The sequence below is a fragment of the Chiroxiphia lanceolata genome, chromosome 11, assembly GCF_009829145.1.
Source record: "Chiroxiphia lanceolata isolate bChiLan1 chromosome 11, bChiLan1.pri, whole genome shotgun sequence".
Classification (NCBI taxonomy): Eukaryota; Metazoa; Chordata; class Aves; order Passeriformes; family Pipridae; genus Chiroxiphia; species Chiroxiphia lanceolata.
The window spans coordinates 8773538-8787471 of NC_045647.1; the positions used below are offsets into that span (position 1 = coordinate 8773538).

A 13934-nucleotide genomic window follows, 5' to 3' on the forward strand; every position below is an offset into this window, starting at 1 on the left:
ATGGCAGTCATTCAGCAGCAATATCTGCATTGCAATGTCTCCAGTGGAAGCAATCGGATCAACTCAGTTAGTGCAAGGGATTAAAAGAAGCCAGATGCTCTCTTAATGGACAAGCATAAGGCGAAGTTGTGAACTTGGCCTTTTGGGGAAATTGAAAGCAGTTTAGTTTAGGTTCAGCTTGAAGGGTTGGGGAAGAAATTGTCTATTAGTGTCAAACCAGGCTGACAGTGCACCCACACCGAGCTCGCAGATGCTCTGTGCCCGCCAGGCAGAGCCGCCCATTAACCTGCTTGTGATGTGGGGGCAGCACTTCCCCCACAGCCTTCCTCAGCCTTGTGGAGACACAATCTGGAGGTGCCTGAGCAGCTTCTCCCAAGACCACCTCTCAGACTGGTGCAAAGAGGGCACATCTGTACAATGTGGTCTGTTTGGTCTGAGCCAGACTCTGCAGGGCTGCTGTTTGCACCTCATCCCACCAGCACAGGGCTGGAAGGGGAGTAAGAGCAGGATTTGATCACCTTAGCAACCCCTTGAAATCACTCCTGGAGAACACATTGCACCTGGTTTAGGCTAAACAAATCGTTTCCCAGCCCTCAAAGAAGAGAGACACAGGGAGACAGGTTGTGAGCCTGAGTTGTAAGCTGCTCAGCTCTGATCCCAGGACAGCAGATCAGCATTCAAGGCTGATGATGTAACCTCTCACAGGTAACCTTTGTGTTCAGTGAAAACCCAGGTTGCTCTGCTAGTCTTTTCCTAGTCCATGGGAAGGGAACAGACACTAATAGCAACCTCAGCTCCTGTTTTCATTTCATTCTATGAACAGCCACTGGTGAATCATGAGACTGCTGTTAGGGCACAGTTTCAAGCCCTGCATAAAGTTACAATGTTTAAATTTATTTAAATTCCTTCACTGCTAAATATTTCCTAGAAGAACTTCTTTCTTGCTTTCTTTCTTTCTTCCTTTCTTCCTTCCTTTTTTCTTCCTTCCTTTCTTTCTTCCTTCCTTTCTTACTTCCTTTCATTCTTCCTTTCTTCCTTTCTTTCTAATTTTCTTTCTTCCTTTCTTTCTTCCTTTCTTCCTTTCTTTCTTCCTTTCTTTCTTCCTTTCTTTCTTCCTTTCTTTCTTTCTTCCTTTCTTTCTTCCTTTCTTTCTTTCTTCCTTTCTTTCTTTCTTCCTTTCTTTCTTTCTTCCTTTCTTTCTTTCTTCCTTTCTTTCTTTCTTCCTTTCTTTCTTCCTTCCTTTCTTTCTTCCTTTCTTTCTTTCTTTGAGCAGTTTTTATATTGCCAAGGTGTTGAGGTGCAAGCATGGAAAGCCATATGAATAAGACCAAGCCAGCTGCACAGGTTTTGCACACTTTAATTAAGTTGTAGGGCTTCAAATGAATTTGGCTCCAGTTTCTGATGCTTCCATGCCCTGTATTCTGTTCCAGTGTGGATGTTAAATCATGCAGAAATGGAGCGTGACCTAACTTTCATGTCAGTTGATCTGGCTGTAGCTGTTTTTGTGTAACTAATTTAAAAAGATTGATTGTTGGTTAATTACATTAATGAACTGAACCAACATGGGCACAGACCAGAGCTCAGCAGTCTCCTAAACAGTCATTAAGAATAGACATCTATCTTTTCACCTGCTTGTACAGCCTCCTGTTGGGTGGCAGAGTGTGTGGAATCGTAATTCTGAAGGTTAAATGACTTAGGAACGTAATCACAGACTGTTCACCTCTGCTACCCTTCTTCCCATATGGCCCTGCTCGTCACAGTCAAAGTCCATTTGGACAAACTGTCTGTTGAAAGGTCTCCAGGACAGCAAGTCTGGTGGTTTCAGCTGGGTTCCTGGCAAATGCCAGCGTGCATCACAAATCCACCAGAGTTCCCTGTTGAAAGGATTTTGTGGATTTAAACAATTTTGAAATAACTTCTTTCCCAACGAGGGTAATTCATGCTTATCAAGGTGAAAGTGTACTAAGCAGAACAGTTCACTCTTCTCTCTAGCCAGCTCATGAATATGAAGAAAGATTAAATCAATAATACATTTCTGTAATTAAATTGGTAAGTTAAAACAATCGAGTTCCTGTTTTAGCAAACAGCCAATGGAAGACGCATTTCTCTGTATTTGTCAGTGCTGGCCTTGCAGCCATTCACCACATTTAGGTAGGAACTGTGCAAATGGTGCACAGCCCACACAAGGGCTTACAAAAGAAGTACTTTGAGAAGTTAAAAAAAAGATTGAGATAGGGACCTTGGTACCTTTTCTAACCTGATTTCAAAATATTACACAGTGAATAAAGGCAAGGGAATGTATTTCATTTTATTGTGAAGTTTGTAGACATGCTGTTATGTATCCATTGCCATTATGAGCACATCTGCTTCCTGAATTTCATCAAATCACAACGGAATTAAGCTGAAGTTCGTAAGAGTGTTGCCACTGGCTTGAGCAGAAAGGGAACTGGAGCAGGGCTGGATTTTGTGAAAGATGGTAAGAAAAATCCTAGTTATTTGGGAAGACAAGAATGAAAGTACTTTTGCACTGGTGGCCTGGGAGAATGTTAGCTTGTACAGGTTGTTGTCTCTTCAAAGGTGTCAGTGCTGGTGCTCTGCCAGGCCTGAACCCACAGCCATTGCAGGGATTTCAGTCCCTTTTGGGTCATGTTGTAGGTACCCTATTGAAGTCTGATTTCCAAGGAGGCTGTTTACTTTCATAAAACCACTTTGTATTCCAAATTCAACAGTGAGTGAGGGAAGTAAGTCAAAGAAAATGACCTGCAGTCATATGCTATATGCTGAAAATCTGCTTTCTTGATTCTCAGCTCCCTCACTGGTATGCCCTTGAAATGGTTTGAGGTAACAAGGGAGAAGGTGGGTTTTTTGGAGACTGGTACTGCTTCCCCACTGTCCCAGAGATATCTCTGTACTGTTGAAGGGTGAACAGCTGAGCAGCTGCCTAAGGGGTTTTAGGCATTGGTTCATGACACCTTAAATTACTTTAAATGAGAGGTGAAGAAGTTGTGAAATGACACATATGCAAATGACGTTAAATTATGGTTTTATATAAGATCTTCTGTTTCAACCTAATTGAAAGACAGAGGCCACTGCTGCAGGAGGAAATTATGAAAAAAACTATTCTGAAACATAAAAGTGTTTCTGATCAAGTAAAATTCTGGTTTTGTTGAATGTTTTATTTTGTTCCAGTCACATAAATTACCACCTTTGAAATACTAAAACTCCCACAATCAGCTTTTTATAACAGAAAATAATTTACATTTAAAAGGTTTAACTGAAGCAGCTAAACCTTAGTGATGAATGTGCACATTCGACAGTAAAACAGGGAAACAGCCCATGTTTTGGAGCCCATAGCTGCTATATATAATTTTAATATTATAAAGAACTACATACAGTCTAGTGAGTGCTGTAGGTATGCACAGAGATATTTGCTAGTTCTTGGGAAATGTATTCTTAAGGGTATAAAATGCCTCAGTACTGACACAGAGCCTTGGAAATATCCTTTAGCACTGATAGATACTGTGATGAGAAGCACTGTGGCTTGAATGCATTTCATTCTCTGCAGGAAGTTATGAGCTTGGTCACATTACCGTCACCAGAAACCACTTCTCTCTCCTTGCAGTAGCACCTCTCTTCCATCTTGTGGTGGGTTTGCCCTGGCTGGATGCCAAGTACCCACCAAAGTCCCTCTATCACTCCCCTCCTCAGCTGGACAGGGGAGAGAAAATATATAGAAAGGCTTGTAGGTCACAGTAAGGGCAGGGAAAGAGCACTCACTAATTACCCTCATGGGCAAACCAGACCTCAATTGGGATAATTAGTTTAATTTATTACCAATTAAATCAGAGTAGGGTAATGAAAAATAAAATCTTAAAACCCACCTTTCTCCCACCCTCCTTTTTTCTTGGGCTCAACTTCAGTCCTGATCATCCCCCCAAAACCTTGCCACAGCAACCCAATACACATCTTTATCTAATTAAAGGGGAGACAGAGACAGTATTTTAATTATGCAGTAACTATGTTATGATTCTAGAAGAGGTTGCAACAGTTGTCTAAAAAGGCCACGAAATAGCCACAGAAGTTAGAGATAATGATTTCCCTCTCAGAATAAGGGTAACTGGTATGTAAGGCTTGTCTTCCCCCTGCCACATCCATTCCTGATTTATCTTCTCTTCTTCTCCTCTACTCCCTGCATTAAAGGGGGAGTGGGCCATTGCTGCTATAATGCTCTTATTCCCTGCTAGTGCAGAGAAGATATATTTCAGTTTTATGCTCTCCTCAAATGTACTCAGACATATGGAAGAAATATCTTAGAGGTGTTTGTATCATTGCAGATACTCCAGAGAATTAAAAACCCTCTGTATTCCAACAACAATCTTTCCCTCGACCTTAGTGTATTTTATATCTCATTTGGGAGCCTGAGTCCTGCCATTACTGGAGTCAGTAAGAAAATGGGTGGAAGTTTCAGCAAAATGGGGATAAGACCCTGGATATTAATTGTGGGGCTGTAGGGCCCCGTTGTGGGAGAAGCTGTACACAACTTTGTACAGAACAGCACTCAGCACACTCTGACGCAGCCGGATGTTTCTCGACATCTCCAAGATTTGCCTGGGGATTTGATCCTTCCTCTCGTTAATATCAGAAAGTAAATTAGTGTTATATTGCCCTTCGTATCAGACCTTTCAAGGGTCTCCCATCCTTTTAATTTAGACTGGGTCTCTGTGGGGAAAGCCCAGTAATAGCACACCGGTGTGATGATTAGTAAGCACATTCTACATAATTACAGTGTTGGCATCTCAGGGGGGAAATGAAAGTTTGTACTGTCCCTTTAACGGGACAATTTGATAATCCTCTTAGCATTTTCTCTTTTGGCTGATAATATTTCACACAATTTTACTTTGTAAAATATTCCTAAAGGGAGGCTTAAGCAATAATGCACAGATTATGGAAATGACTCTCATTAAGTATAGGGAGAGACTTCGGCAAAGCCGTGAACTGCTTCAAAACGTGTAACCCCCATTAGGAGCTTCATTTAAATGTTTATTCACAGAGCGGTAAATGTTTATTATAGAACACTTTATTGAAACATAAATTAAAGAACCCTAATTATACATATCACAAGCGTTCAAACAATATGCATTTATCAAGACTTAAGTAAAGATCAGAGGTGAGGGGAAATGCAATTTCTTTTCATTTGCGTCTCAGCAACACCAAATTTGCACAAAAAAACCTGGGCAAAGACACATGACCTCAAGGCAGGTGCTCTCCAGCTGTCCCCAAGCACGCACCACCTTCCTGAGTAACTTTGGAGGTTCCTTTGTTGGTCTGTGCATCACCCTTCCTATCTATAAAATGGCTGGGGGCTGCCAGGGTGTCAGGTTGGTTTTGCAGTTCTTTGGTATTCAGGGAATAAAAGATGCTGTGCAGGTCTCACAGTGCTCTGATCATTTTGTCCTTGATACATAATCCAGGAAACACAGCGTAGCAATTTCCCCATCATGGTCCTTGGTTGGACCGAGGTGTTGTTCTTCCTACTGATTCCCAGAGAACAGTGACTGATGCCCCTGCAGATCTGCCCATTCCATCCACTGTAGGTGCTGGGGAGGGGATGGACACTGAAAAAGGGCAGGTAAGAGGAGTTGGTAATGGTCCTTGGCCTGAACCGTGCATGGACCTTCATTCCTAGAGTCAGGAAATACCCAGTTCAGAAGCACCATCCTACCTTTATGTCCATTTAGTTTATTCATTTGCTGCATTTCAGAGGATCTCTTAAGAGATATCCAAGAGAGGTACATTTGGATCAACACCTCCAACAAACATGCTTATTTCCTTCTTTATTATGCCAGGTTTTTTGGGTTTGGAGCTGAGAGGAAGGTGTTAACTAAAGTTGCCTTCAGCCATGGAACTTATAGCTACAGATCTCAAGCAGGTTTAAAAATCTCTCTGTCCTTGTTTTCATTAGATGTACATCCCTTTTCTAGCTCATCTGCAGCTCATGTCTTTAAAACTTCATAGCAGTTGACCTATGCATTATTTATTGAGAATGCTGAATCTGCACATTTCTCAATCTACATGTTTGAAGATGTACTCTGCTGCAAGTCCCCCACTTGGTTTGGTTTCTGATGTATTTGCAAATTCTCTCCATTTTGTTGCTTTCCAAAGTACGTGTTTTCTGTGCTGAGCAAGTATCTTGATACTTACTCTTGCAGAGGCAAATCCATGGCATCAATGTTGGCAGGGATCATTGCAAAGCTTTATTTTTCCTTCTAATGGTATGTGTACAGCTCAGTGAGATGTGGATGTACACAAGTGTCTCATAAAAGGGCCATCACGCTCCTGCACGTGGACAGCCTCGGTGACCTTCTCTCCCAAGACTTGTTCCAGTTTCTTGTTTTCTCTCTTTACATTCTCTTTCTGCACAACATTTTTGATTCTCAAAATTTCAACTGTTATCTTCGTTCTATCAGTAGCTTCAACCCTCCCTATTCTCCAGTGGCTCTTCTAGTCCATTCCCAATGCACTTCTCTGATGCTTCCTCTGCTGCTGCCCTGGGATTTCTGAGACAGATGTGGATTTCCCTGTCGTTCCCTTCCAAGCACCTCTCTGTCCCTCTGCACATCCTGCTCTCCAGTCTGCCAGTCTGTGCTGCTCCCTTCCACCTGTGTGCACATCCTTATGGTTCTCATGATGGCAGGAAAGCAAACCTCAGCTTTGTGTTTTAACAAACCAGAGCCAAAGCAAAGGTGTCAGAAGCATGTGTCAGTCCATGCAGCCTCCTTGTGTTTGGAGCAATCCTCACCTCCAGCATGGCAGAGCTGCCAGCCAGTGAGGAGATGCTGTGTGTCTGTGTCTGTACAGCCTCGTGCACGAGGATTTAGTGAAGCTGGAAAGGAAAGTGCTGATTCCTAGAAATAGGGCATTTTTGAAGAAAATAAATTGTTTCAAGAAGTTTCCGGTCATGTTTTATTGTTTTATAAAAATTAGGTCCTTTAAAATGGTCTGTCTTTGTGTAATTTATAACTCCTGGAAATGGGAATAAAAATAGTTTTAATTCTGGCAATAATTTTGAAGGCTGTGAAAACTGAGTGTTTTCATTGACCAAAACCCTTTATTTTCGTAATGTTGGATAGAACTTCTTTATATTTTAATTTGTTACTCCATCCCAACCCAATACAGGACTCGGAAAAGCGTCAAGAACTCATAAATACTCAGTGAATAGGAATTGCTTTCCCATGAAGATGTCTTTGCCAGGACCTGCAGGTCAACGGCCCTGGAAATGGGCTTTCATTGCCTAGAAAGAGCGACTGTACCAAGTGTGCTGTGCCTGGGTGACGCGCTGGATTTTCGGGGACAGCAGAGGGAGCGCTTTCTGTTAACGAGCTGTGGATATACAGGCAGGGCTTTCCATGGAATAATTCTGTAACAGGGATAATTGAGCAGTTAATCAAGAATAGCAAACAAGGGCTCCATGGAAGCCCAGTTTACAGGGAGGACAAAATTGCCCTATTTTTCATGTGGCTATCTCTGTATTATGGTTGATTTTCTTTATCGCTCACTAACAGTCTTACTTGGAGAATGGTTATTAGTTTGGAATTTCTACAGTTAGTCTGGTAGTTTAGAAGAAGCATTATCACAGGCTCCCATAGGAAGCCCACGTCTCTGTAATGGACAGGGGACTTAGCAGCAAGCAAGGTCTTATCTGAAAACCACCATCCTTTTTTCCAGCAAACTGGCTGATGGGGGTCTCCTGGCTAGTAAGTCTTGCTGCCTGCAGCCACTAATGCCCTTCCTATCCTTCCTCCTGCCTGAATACAACAGCAACAAGGACATTGGAGTTTACTCTTCCTGGCCCTGATGTCCCCCTGTTCCCCAGATCATGGCCTTTCCTGACCTTGCTGCACCATGAGACCATGGAAGCCCACGACTGCCAAGCTTCATCTCCATAGTAAGAATGAAAAGTAACAAGGGAAAGGATTAAAGTGCTGAAAGGCATCTGGTTTTGCTGTGTGAAGGCACAGCTCAGCCATGTATTGCTTTTGCAGGTGTAAGGGGGAACAGCCCTTCCTCTGCCAAGTTTTTGGCAGCACCCATGTCCTCAGGGTTGCGTGACCCTTTGCCAGTTTTTATGTATTCATCCTATAGCCACATTTATTGCTAATAGACCCTGGGTGTGTGCTGAGGAGCCCTTGTACAGGCTATTATCTCCCTTTCTGCTGGAAGCTGAGCTTTATTGCTCTGCTAACCAGCACAGCAGCTGAGTGAACACAACATAATGTTCATGAATTATTGCAGGCAACATCCATGTCCTCCCCAGTGTTGTGTGGCAGGGTCATCTGCTCTTCACTATTCTGGTCTACCCAGGAAATCTCCTTCACTGTCTATTTTTGTCTAGTATTTTCACTTTACATCCAGTGCAGTGGTGACACATTGGTTATTCGACCATAATTCAGTATATAAACCCAGCCATAACCAGGAACATTGCTTTCTGCATGGCCTTGAGTGCTGGAGCAGAACTCACCTTACCTGAATGTGTGTTTTTCCACAATGTACAGGCTCCAGTCTTTTTGGCTGAGACTTTTCTGAGCATTCTGCAGCCCTGGTTCACTGGAGAGCGATGTTAGATGTGTAATGCCTGTGCTGTGGCCATATTCTGGCAGTGGTGGGATGAGCATGCTCCAGAGTGCCCACAGGCAGCCCCTTGTTCCCACAGTCCTGATGGGAATGCTGCAGGGCTCGAGCAGAGCATCCTCTCGCTGCAGTGGGAGGTCAGAGACATCACACGCTGGCTCTGGCTCGTGAGTTCCCCATGGCACTACAGATTTGTTCCTTGCAGTACATTTTCTAATAGTCTTGTCATTCTGGGTGTAAAGGTCTTGATTTGCATCATGTGATAGTTCTCACTATGAGGAGTTTCTCAAACTGAGATTTTATTTATAATGTGGCAGCCACCAGGAAGCAGAGGGAGCTGTAGTCCCAGCCATAGAAAACTGTCAGTCTAATAATTTCAATTTTGAACGTCCTATAAAATTCAGCTCCCGCAGCCTCCTTCCAGCTACTGCTGTTCTGGACATCCCTGGCTGGAAATCTTGTCCCCAGTATCAGAAGCATCTCGTGGGGCTCAAGGCATCTTTAACTCACACGGTGTCTCCCACCTGGGGACATACTGCTGTGTCCTCATGTTGTCACACCCAGTGTCCCTGTATCCTGTGACCCCACGCACCGTCCTCCATCAGTGCCTGGCAAGAGGAGGGAATGGAGTTTACGCTGAGCAGTGCAAGCGTGTGTCTGCATTCTTCTACCCTGGTGTGGGTGATATTGATTGGTCCATTAATGTAAATGTCTTGGCTGTTGTATGTTGCTTTTCTTGCTTATTAATCAAAATAATGCAAAATGAGGGGAAAGCAATTCTTTAGGAAAAAAATGAAATGCCATCAACAGTGATTGAATGCAGCCCACTGGAATGTGATGGGGCTGCCTGCCGCCCACCAGGCAAGAGGTTACCCACAATAATGGGGGAAAAAAACCCTGAAATGCTTAATTTTGATAATTTTGGGCAACGTTTAGATTTTTTTTCTCTTCAAGCACTGAAGATTTGCCTAAATCTCTTTGTTTGTTTAAAAAAAAAAGCCACCCAATATTTTGTTTGTATTTACTGACACATTTCAGTCAATTGCAAATGTGGGGTTTTTTGGATGCTGAAGGTTTTTGTTTTGCCTGGAAAACAAAATGGAAGGAAGCAACTTTAATTTGCAGGCACCTTGAAGTTATTTTTGCTACTGCCAGCTGGGGAGACCTCCCTGTATCCAGCAGTGGATGCAAAACACTGAGACATGTACATAATGTGCATACTCCCACTGAACCAATTCACACATTGGAAATCGAGCTGGTGCTTAAGTGCCTTGGTGGATTGAGGCTTTATCAGTAACAAATAGTACTAAGGAGTAAAAATGATCAATTAAAGAACTCCTAATGAATCAAAATATCAGCCTCTCTGAGTTGGGAAGGCCAGAAGCTGAAAGGCAGATTAGAAAAGGTGTGAAGTCCCCTTGTTCAGTGTTTCTGACTATCTGGTAGCCACTGCTCTGTGCTGCTTGTATTTCTTGGTAAAGCTGAAGAGAAGGAAACTGCTTGAGACACTATTGCTGATCCTATTTGTTTCTATTGCACAAACAGTGGGGAGAATCCAGATAGTTAGTTATGTTTTATGCACAGAAGGAAGGGGGGGGAAAAAAAGGTGTCTGGAAAAAAATTGCTCTCTTTTAAATTGATCGTTCTTACCTCAAACCTTGAGAATATTCATTTGTTTTCTGATACAGCTGATGGATTTTGCTATGCAGCCCAGCAGTGTGTGAGAACATAATGCATGTAGTAAAGGTGACTAACCCCTGAGAATGTCCCCACTGGTGCCAAGTGGCCCATATGCTGCCATAAACACTTTTTTTTTTCTTTTTTTTTTCCACCCTGATCACATAAGCCCATTTTGGGTAGAAGATCACATTAGGCTCATTCATTACCTGCTGTGCTGGTCTGTGCATCTGCAGTGCAGTGTCTCTGCACTGAGCTTTGGGCTACATCCCTGAGTGTTTTCTGAGATTCCAAATTATCAGGGGTGTACAGATCTTCTCCTGTGTGTATCCTGGAACATTCTGCAACAGAGATAAAATTTGCTCTTAAAGGTGACTAAACTTCTGGAGAATGTGGTTGTTGATAGCTAGTGTTAGATTTCATATATATCATCAAGAGAAATTCCTGCAAATTGATATTTGTAGCAAAACTGTCATTCCTTGTAGCAGAAAAGAAAAAAAAATGACTGTCAGATGAACTGACTCTGTTTTTATGAATAAATTTAAAATCTAATGAGAACCATGTGAGAAACAGGTGTGAGACAGTAGTGAAATTTTACAGTACCACTGCAAATTTTAATCTTCACTTTTATTTTTCTTGAAAGTCCGTCCAAAAGCAAAATTTCAGGCCTAGGGCTACTGAAGACCGTCTTTAAAGTTGCCTTGTGATTTTGAGCAATGCATCATGAGAGCAGTGATGTTCAGATGATACATTGCACTCATACATCACAAGAGCACTTTCGCTCTCATGATATATTAGTATAATACACTATCAGAACACTATCACTGATGTATTACTCAAAAACACAGTTTCTGACCCTCAAGAATCACCCTCATCTCTAGGCTGAATACACTGAAAGCTGTGGGTAATGATAAGAAATCACATATTTGGTTTCTAGGGTAAAGCTGAGGAAAAAAGAAAAAGTGTGGTATTCAGCATATTTCATTAACTGAGACATCCTTGTGATTTCATTTTATTCACTGAGCAGATGTTTTTGTGGATTGAAGCTAACACAATATAGGTGTGTTTGAATTTTCTTACAAATAGCCCAATAAAATCTTTTTCATTTCAAATTTCATTATAGACTTAAGCCATGTTTTGAGAATGTTTCAATGAGGTGCAGGAATTTCAGCTGATTTCTACATCATCAAATTGAATCAGGTGCAAGCTATCTAAATTCTATGCAAACCATTTGGTGCTGTTCTTTTTTTTCTTTCTTTCTTTCCCTTTTTTTTTTTAAGGATTTAGGCACCATCTAAAAAGATCTGGAGATCCATAAATGTGATCTCCCACTCAGATTATTTGCTGCCTCTCCTCATTGAGGTGTTCGGGGGTTTTTTCCCTGAAGAATTATTCTTTGTTGTTGTTTTTCCTTTTCTCAAAAGAGAGTGAAAGAGAAAGGAAAAAAGGTAAAACAATGCTCTGCAATGTAGTAGTTGAACTTACTGCAGAGAAACAGATGGATGACTGTTTGTTTGATTTCCTAGTAGAGTTTGAGTCTTGAGGATCTTGAATTACCCTTCCTTTATGGTATAAAGAGAGTGTCAGGAAAAAAAATGGTAATAGTAATAATATAACATCGAGGTGGCAAGTCATATATTTGTGTTCCTGTCCACAGTGTTGTTTGTTTTCCCCATATCTCATCAGCACTTGTGACAAAAATACTTTGCCCTCGCCTCCTTCCCATGCTGGGTAACCCAAAGCTGCCTGTGCAGCTCATAGTCCTCAGCTCTGCTGCCCCCTGAGCCATGGCCCTGCCATCAGGAGAGGGATGCTTATGCTTCAGGCTCTGAAAAACTGGACTGATAATCCTTGTACCTCGCAGGTTTGGAACCACCTGGTGCTCTGGAGTCCATGTCCCTGCAGGGGTGTGTCCCCAGCACGTGCCACGTGCCCCTGGGGGCTTCAGTTTGTTGTGTTCAGGCTATTTAAGCTTTTTAACCTTGTGAAAGGCTGTGCTGCACAGCCTGGGGAGCGTCCTGTTCTGTCAGCCTTTCTACCTGCATGGTCTCTGTGGTGTCCCCTGGGCTCCTCTGTCCCCCAGGCTGTGAGCACAGCCCTGAGCCCAGGCTGCCAACACGGGCCCTTGGCCACATCCCATCACCACCACACGCATCTCTCTGAGGGACATTGTCATTGCAAACCTCTGGCTAAATACAGCTCTGACTGACAACTATGAATAATTCCACAGAGCCTCTAAACTTCCTGGTGTTTCACTCTGCAGCTCATATAATACAGCAGAGCTGCTTTCTTGTGTTTTTCATCTTTTGTATTCTCCAATGAGTCGAGATACGGTTATGGACCAGGTTAATGTGTTTTCCTCTGAAAATAATGCTGTGGGATCCTGTGTGTGGTTACTTGTGTGTGTTGAGAATAATGCTGACAATCCAGAAAACAAAGTCATGAACCTGATAATCACCATTATTTTTTTTCACGTTTTTAGCATGTTCATGTCCATGTGCTTCCAAGGAGGGCCGGAGACTTCAGCAGGAATGATGATGTCTACGAGGAGGTAAGAGTTACACTTTATTTCTTCTACAGAGTTGGTTTTGCTGTTAGTAAATCACCTTAATGATCAAGGCCCTGCCTTGGGTGGAGGTAGTTAATGGGGTCTCTGGGTCGTTATTACTTGCAAAAACCTATACTGGGATTTTCTTGTGAGCTCACTCTCTGAGGAAGGATACAGTTGACACCTTTGGTACTTCAGTCTGTCACTGCACACAGAGCAAGGTGACATCTCTACAAATAGTTGTGTTCCCTTATTTTGAGGGCTCAGGGAAAAAGAATGACCACATGGTTAGCCTGGTTGCAGAGAGTGTGTCTTACACCAGCTGCTAACCTGGGGTGCCAAACCTCCCCCTTCCAACAAGAAAAAACACAGGTGGCTTGTTATAACTCAACCACAAATTGCCTTCCGGTCAGATTTTTATGGGGCTCTGCTCAGGTCTGGACAAATCACATTGTAGCCCCAAATATGAAAACTAAAGGGCAGCTATGCATATGGATCTGCCTGTGTGCAGATTGTACGGCAGAGCTGGGCATGTGAGCTGTTCCAGTATAACTGAATTACTAGCTTTTGTTTAAATGAACAATTGTACTGGCATTACAAAAAGCTTTTCCCAGCTTGACAGCTGTCACAATGATTCTATGAAAAAATCTCACTATTGTTAAATTTACGGATTGTTCTTAGTGGTTTTGGTAGAATCCTCTATCTGAAATATGACATCTCCTTATCCTTCTGAAAGTAATTAATATAAACTTGTTCAGTGCTACTGCAATACTATCTGCTTGAAGGAGAATTCATGACATTTTCTGCTTTTGTATTTTTGCCTTTGTCATATATGCATGATGGCAACTCACAAAGAAATGGTAGCACAATTTAAAGTTTTTCAATTACTTAAATATGCAAAAATAGTGGAAAAAAGTTTATTACTGGCAGTTATATCAAGTGTAGTGCCTGGGAACCCTAAGGTAAAACCTTATAATGAACCTGCTGGGCAAGGAAATCCCATGGAAATAAAGGATGGCCATCTTATCTGCTGTTATGGTTAAAGGCAGTTGAGTGAGACAACTTGGAAGTTAACACCAAA

General features: G+C 42.3%; 1 protein-coding gene across 4 annotated transcripts in view; it reads left to right on the forward strand.

Annotated features, from left to right (window-relative positions):
* FHIT (fragile histidine triad diadenosine triphosphatase) overlaps window positions 1–13934 on the forward strand; it is a 551107-nt gene that overhangs the window by 453405 nt on the left and 83768 nt on the right. For all 4 annotated transcript variants that reach the window (XM_032699375.1, XM_032699377.1, XM_032699376.1 and 1 more), the window contains one exon: window positions 12788–12856. In XM_032699375.1, the coding sequence (XP_032555266.1) occupies window positions 12788–12856 (69 nt within the window). The remainder of the gene's footprint in view (window positions 1–12787; window positions 12857–13934) is intronic.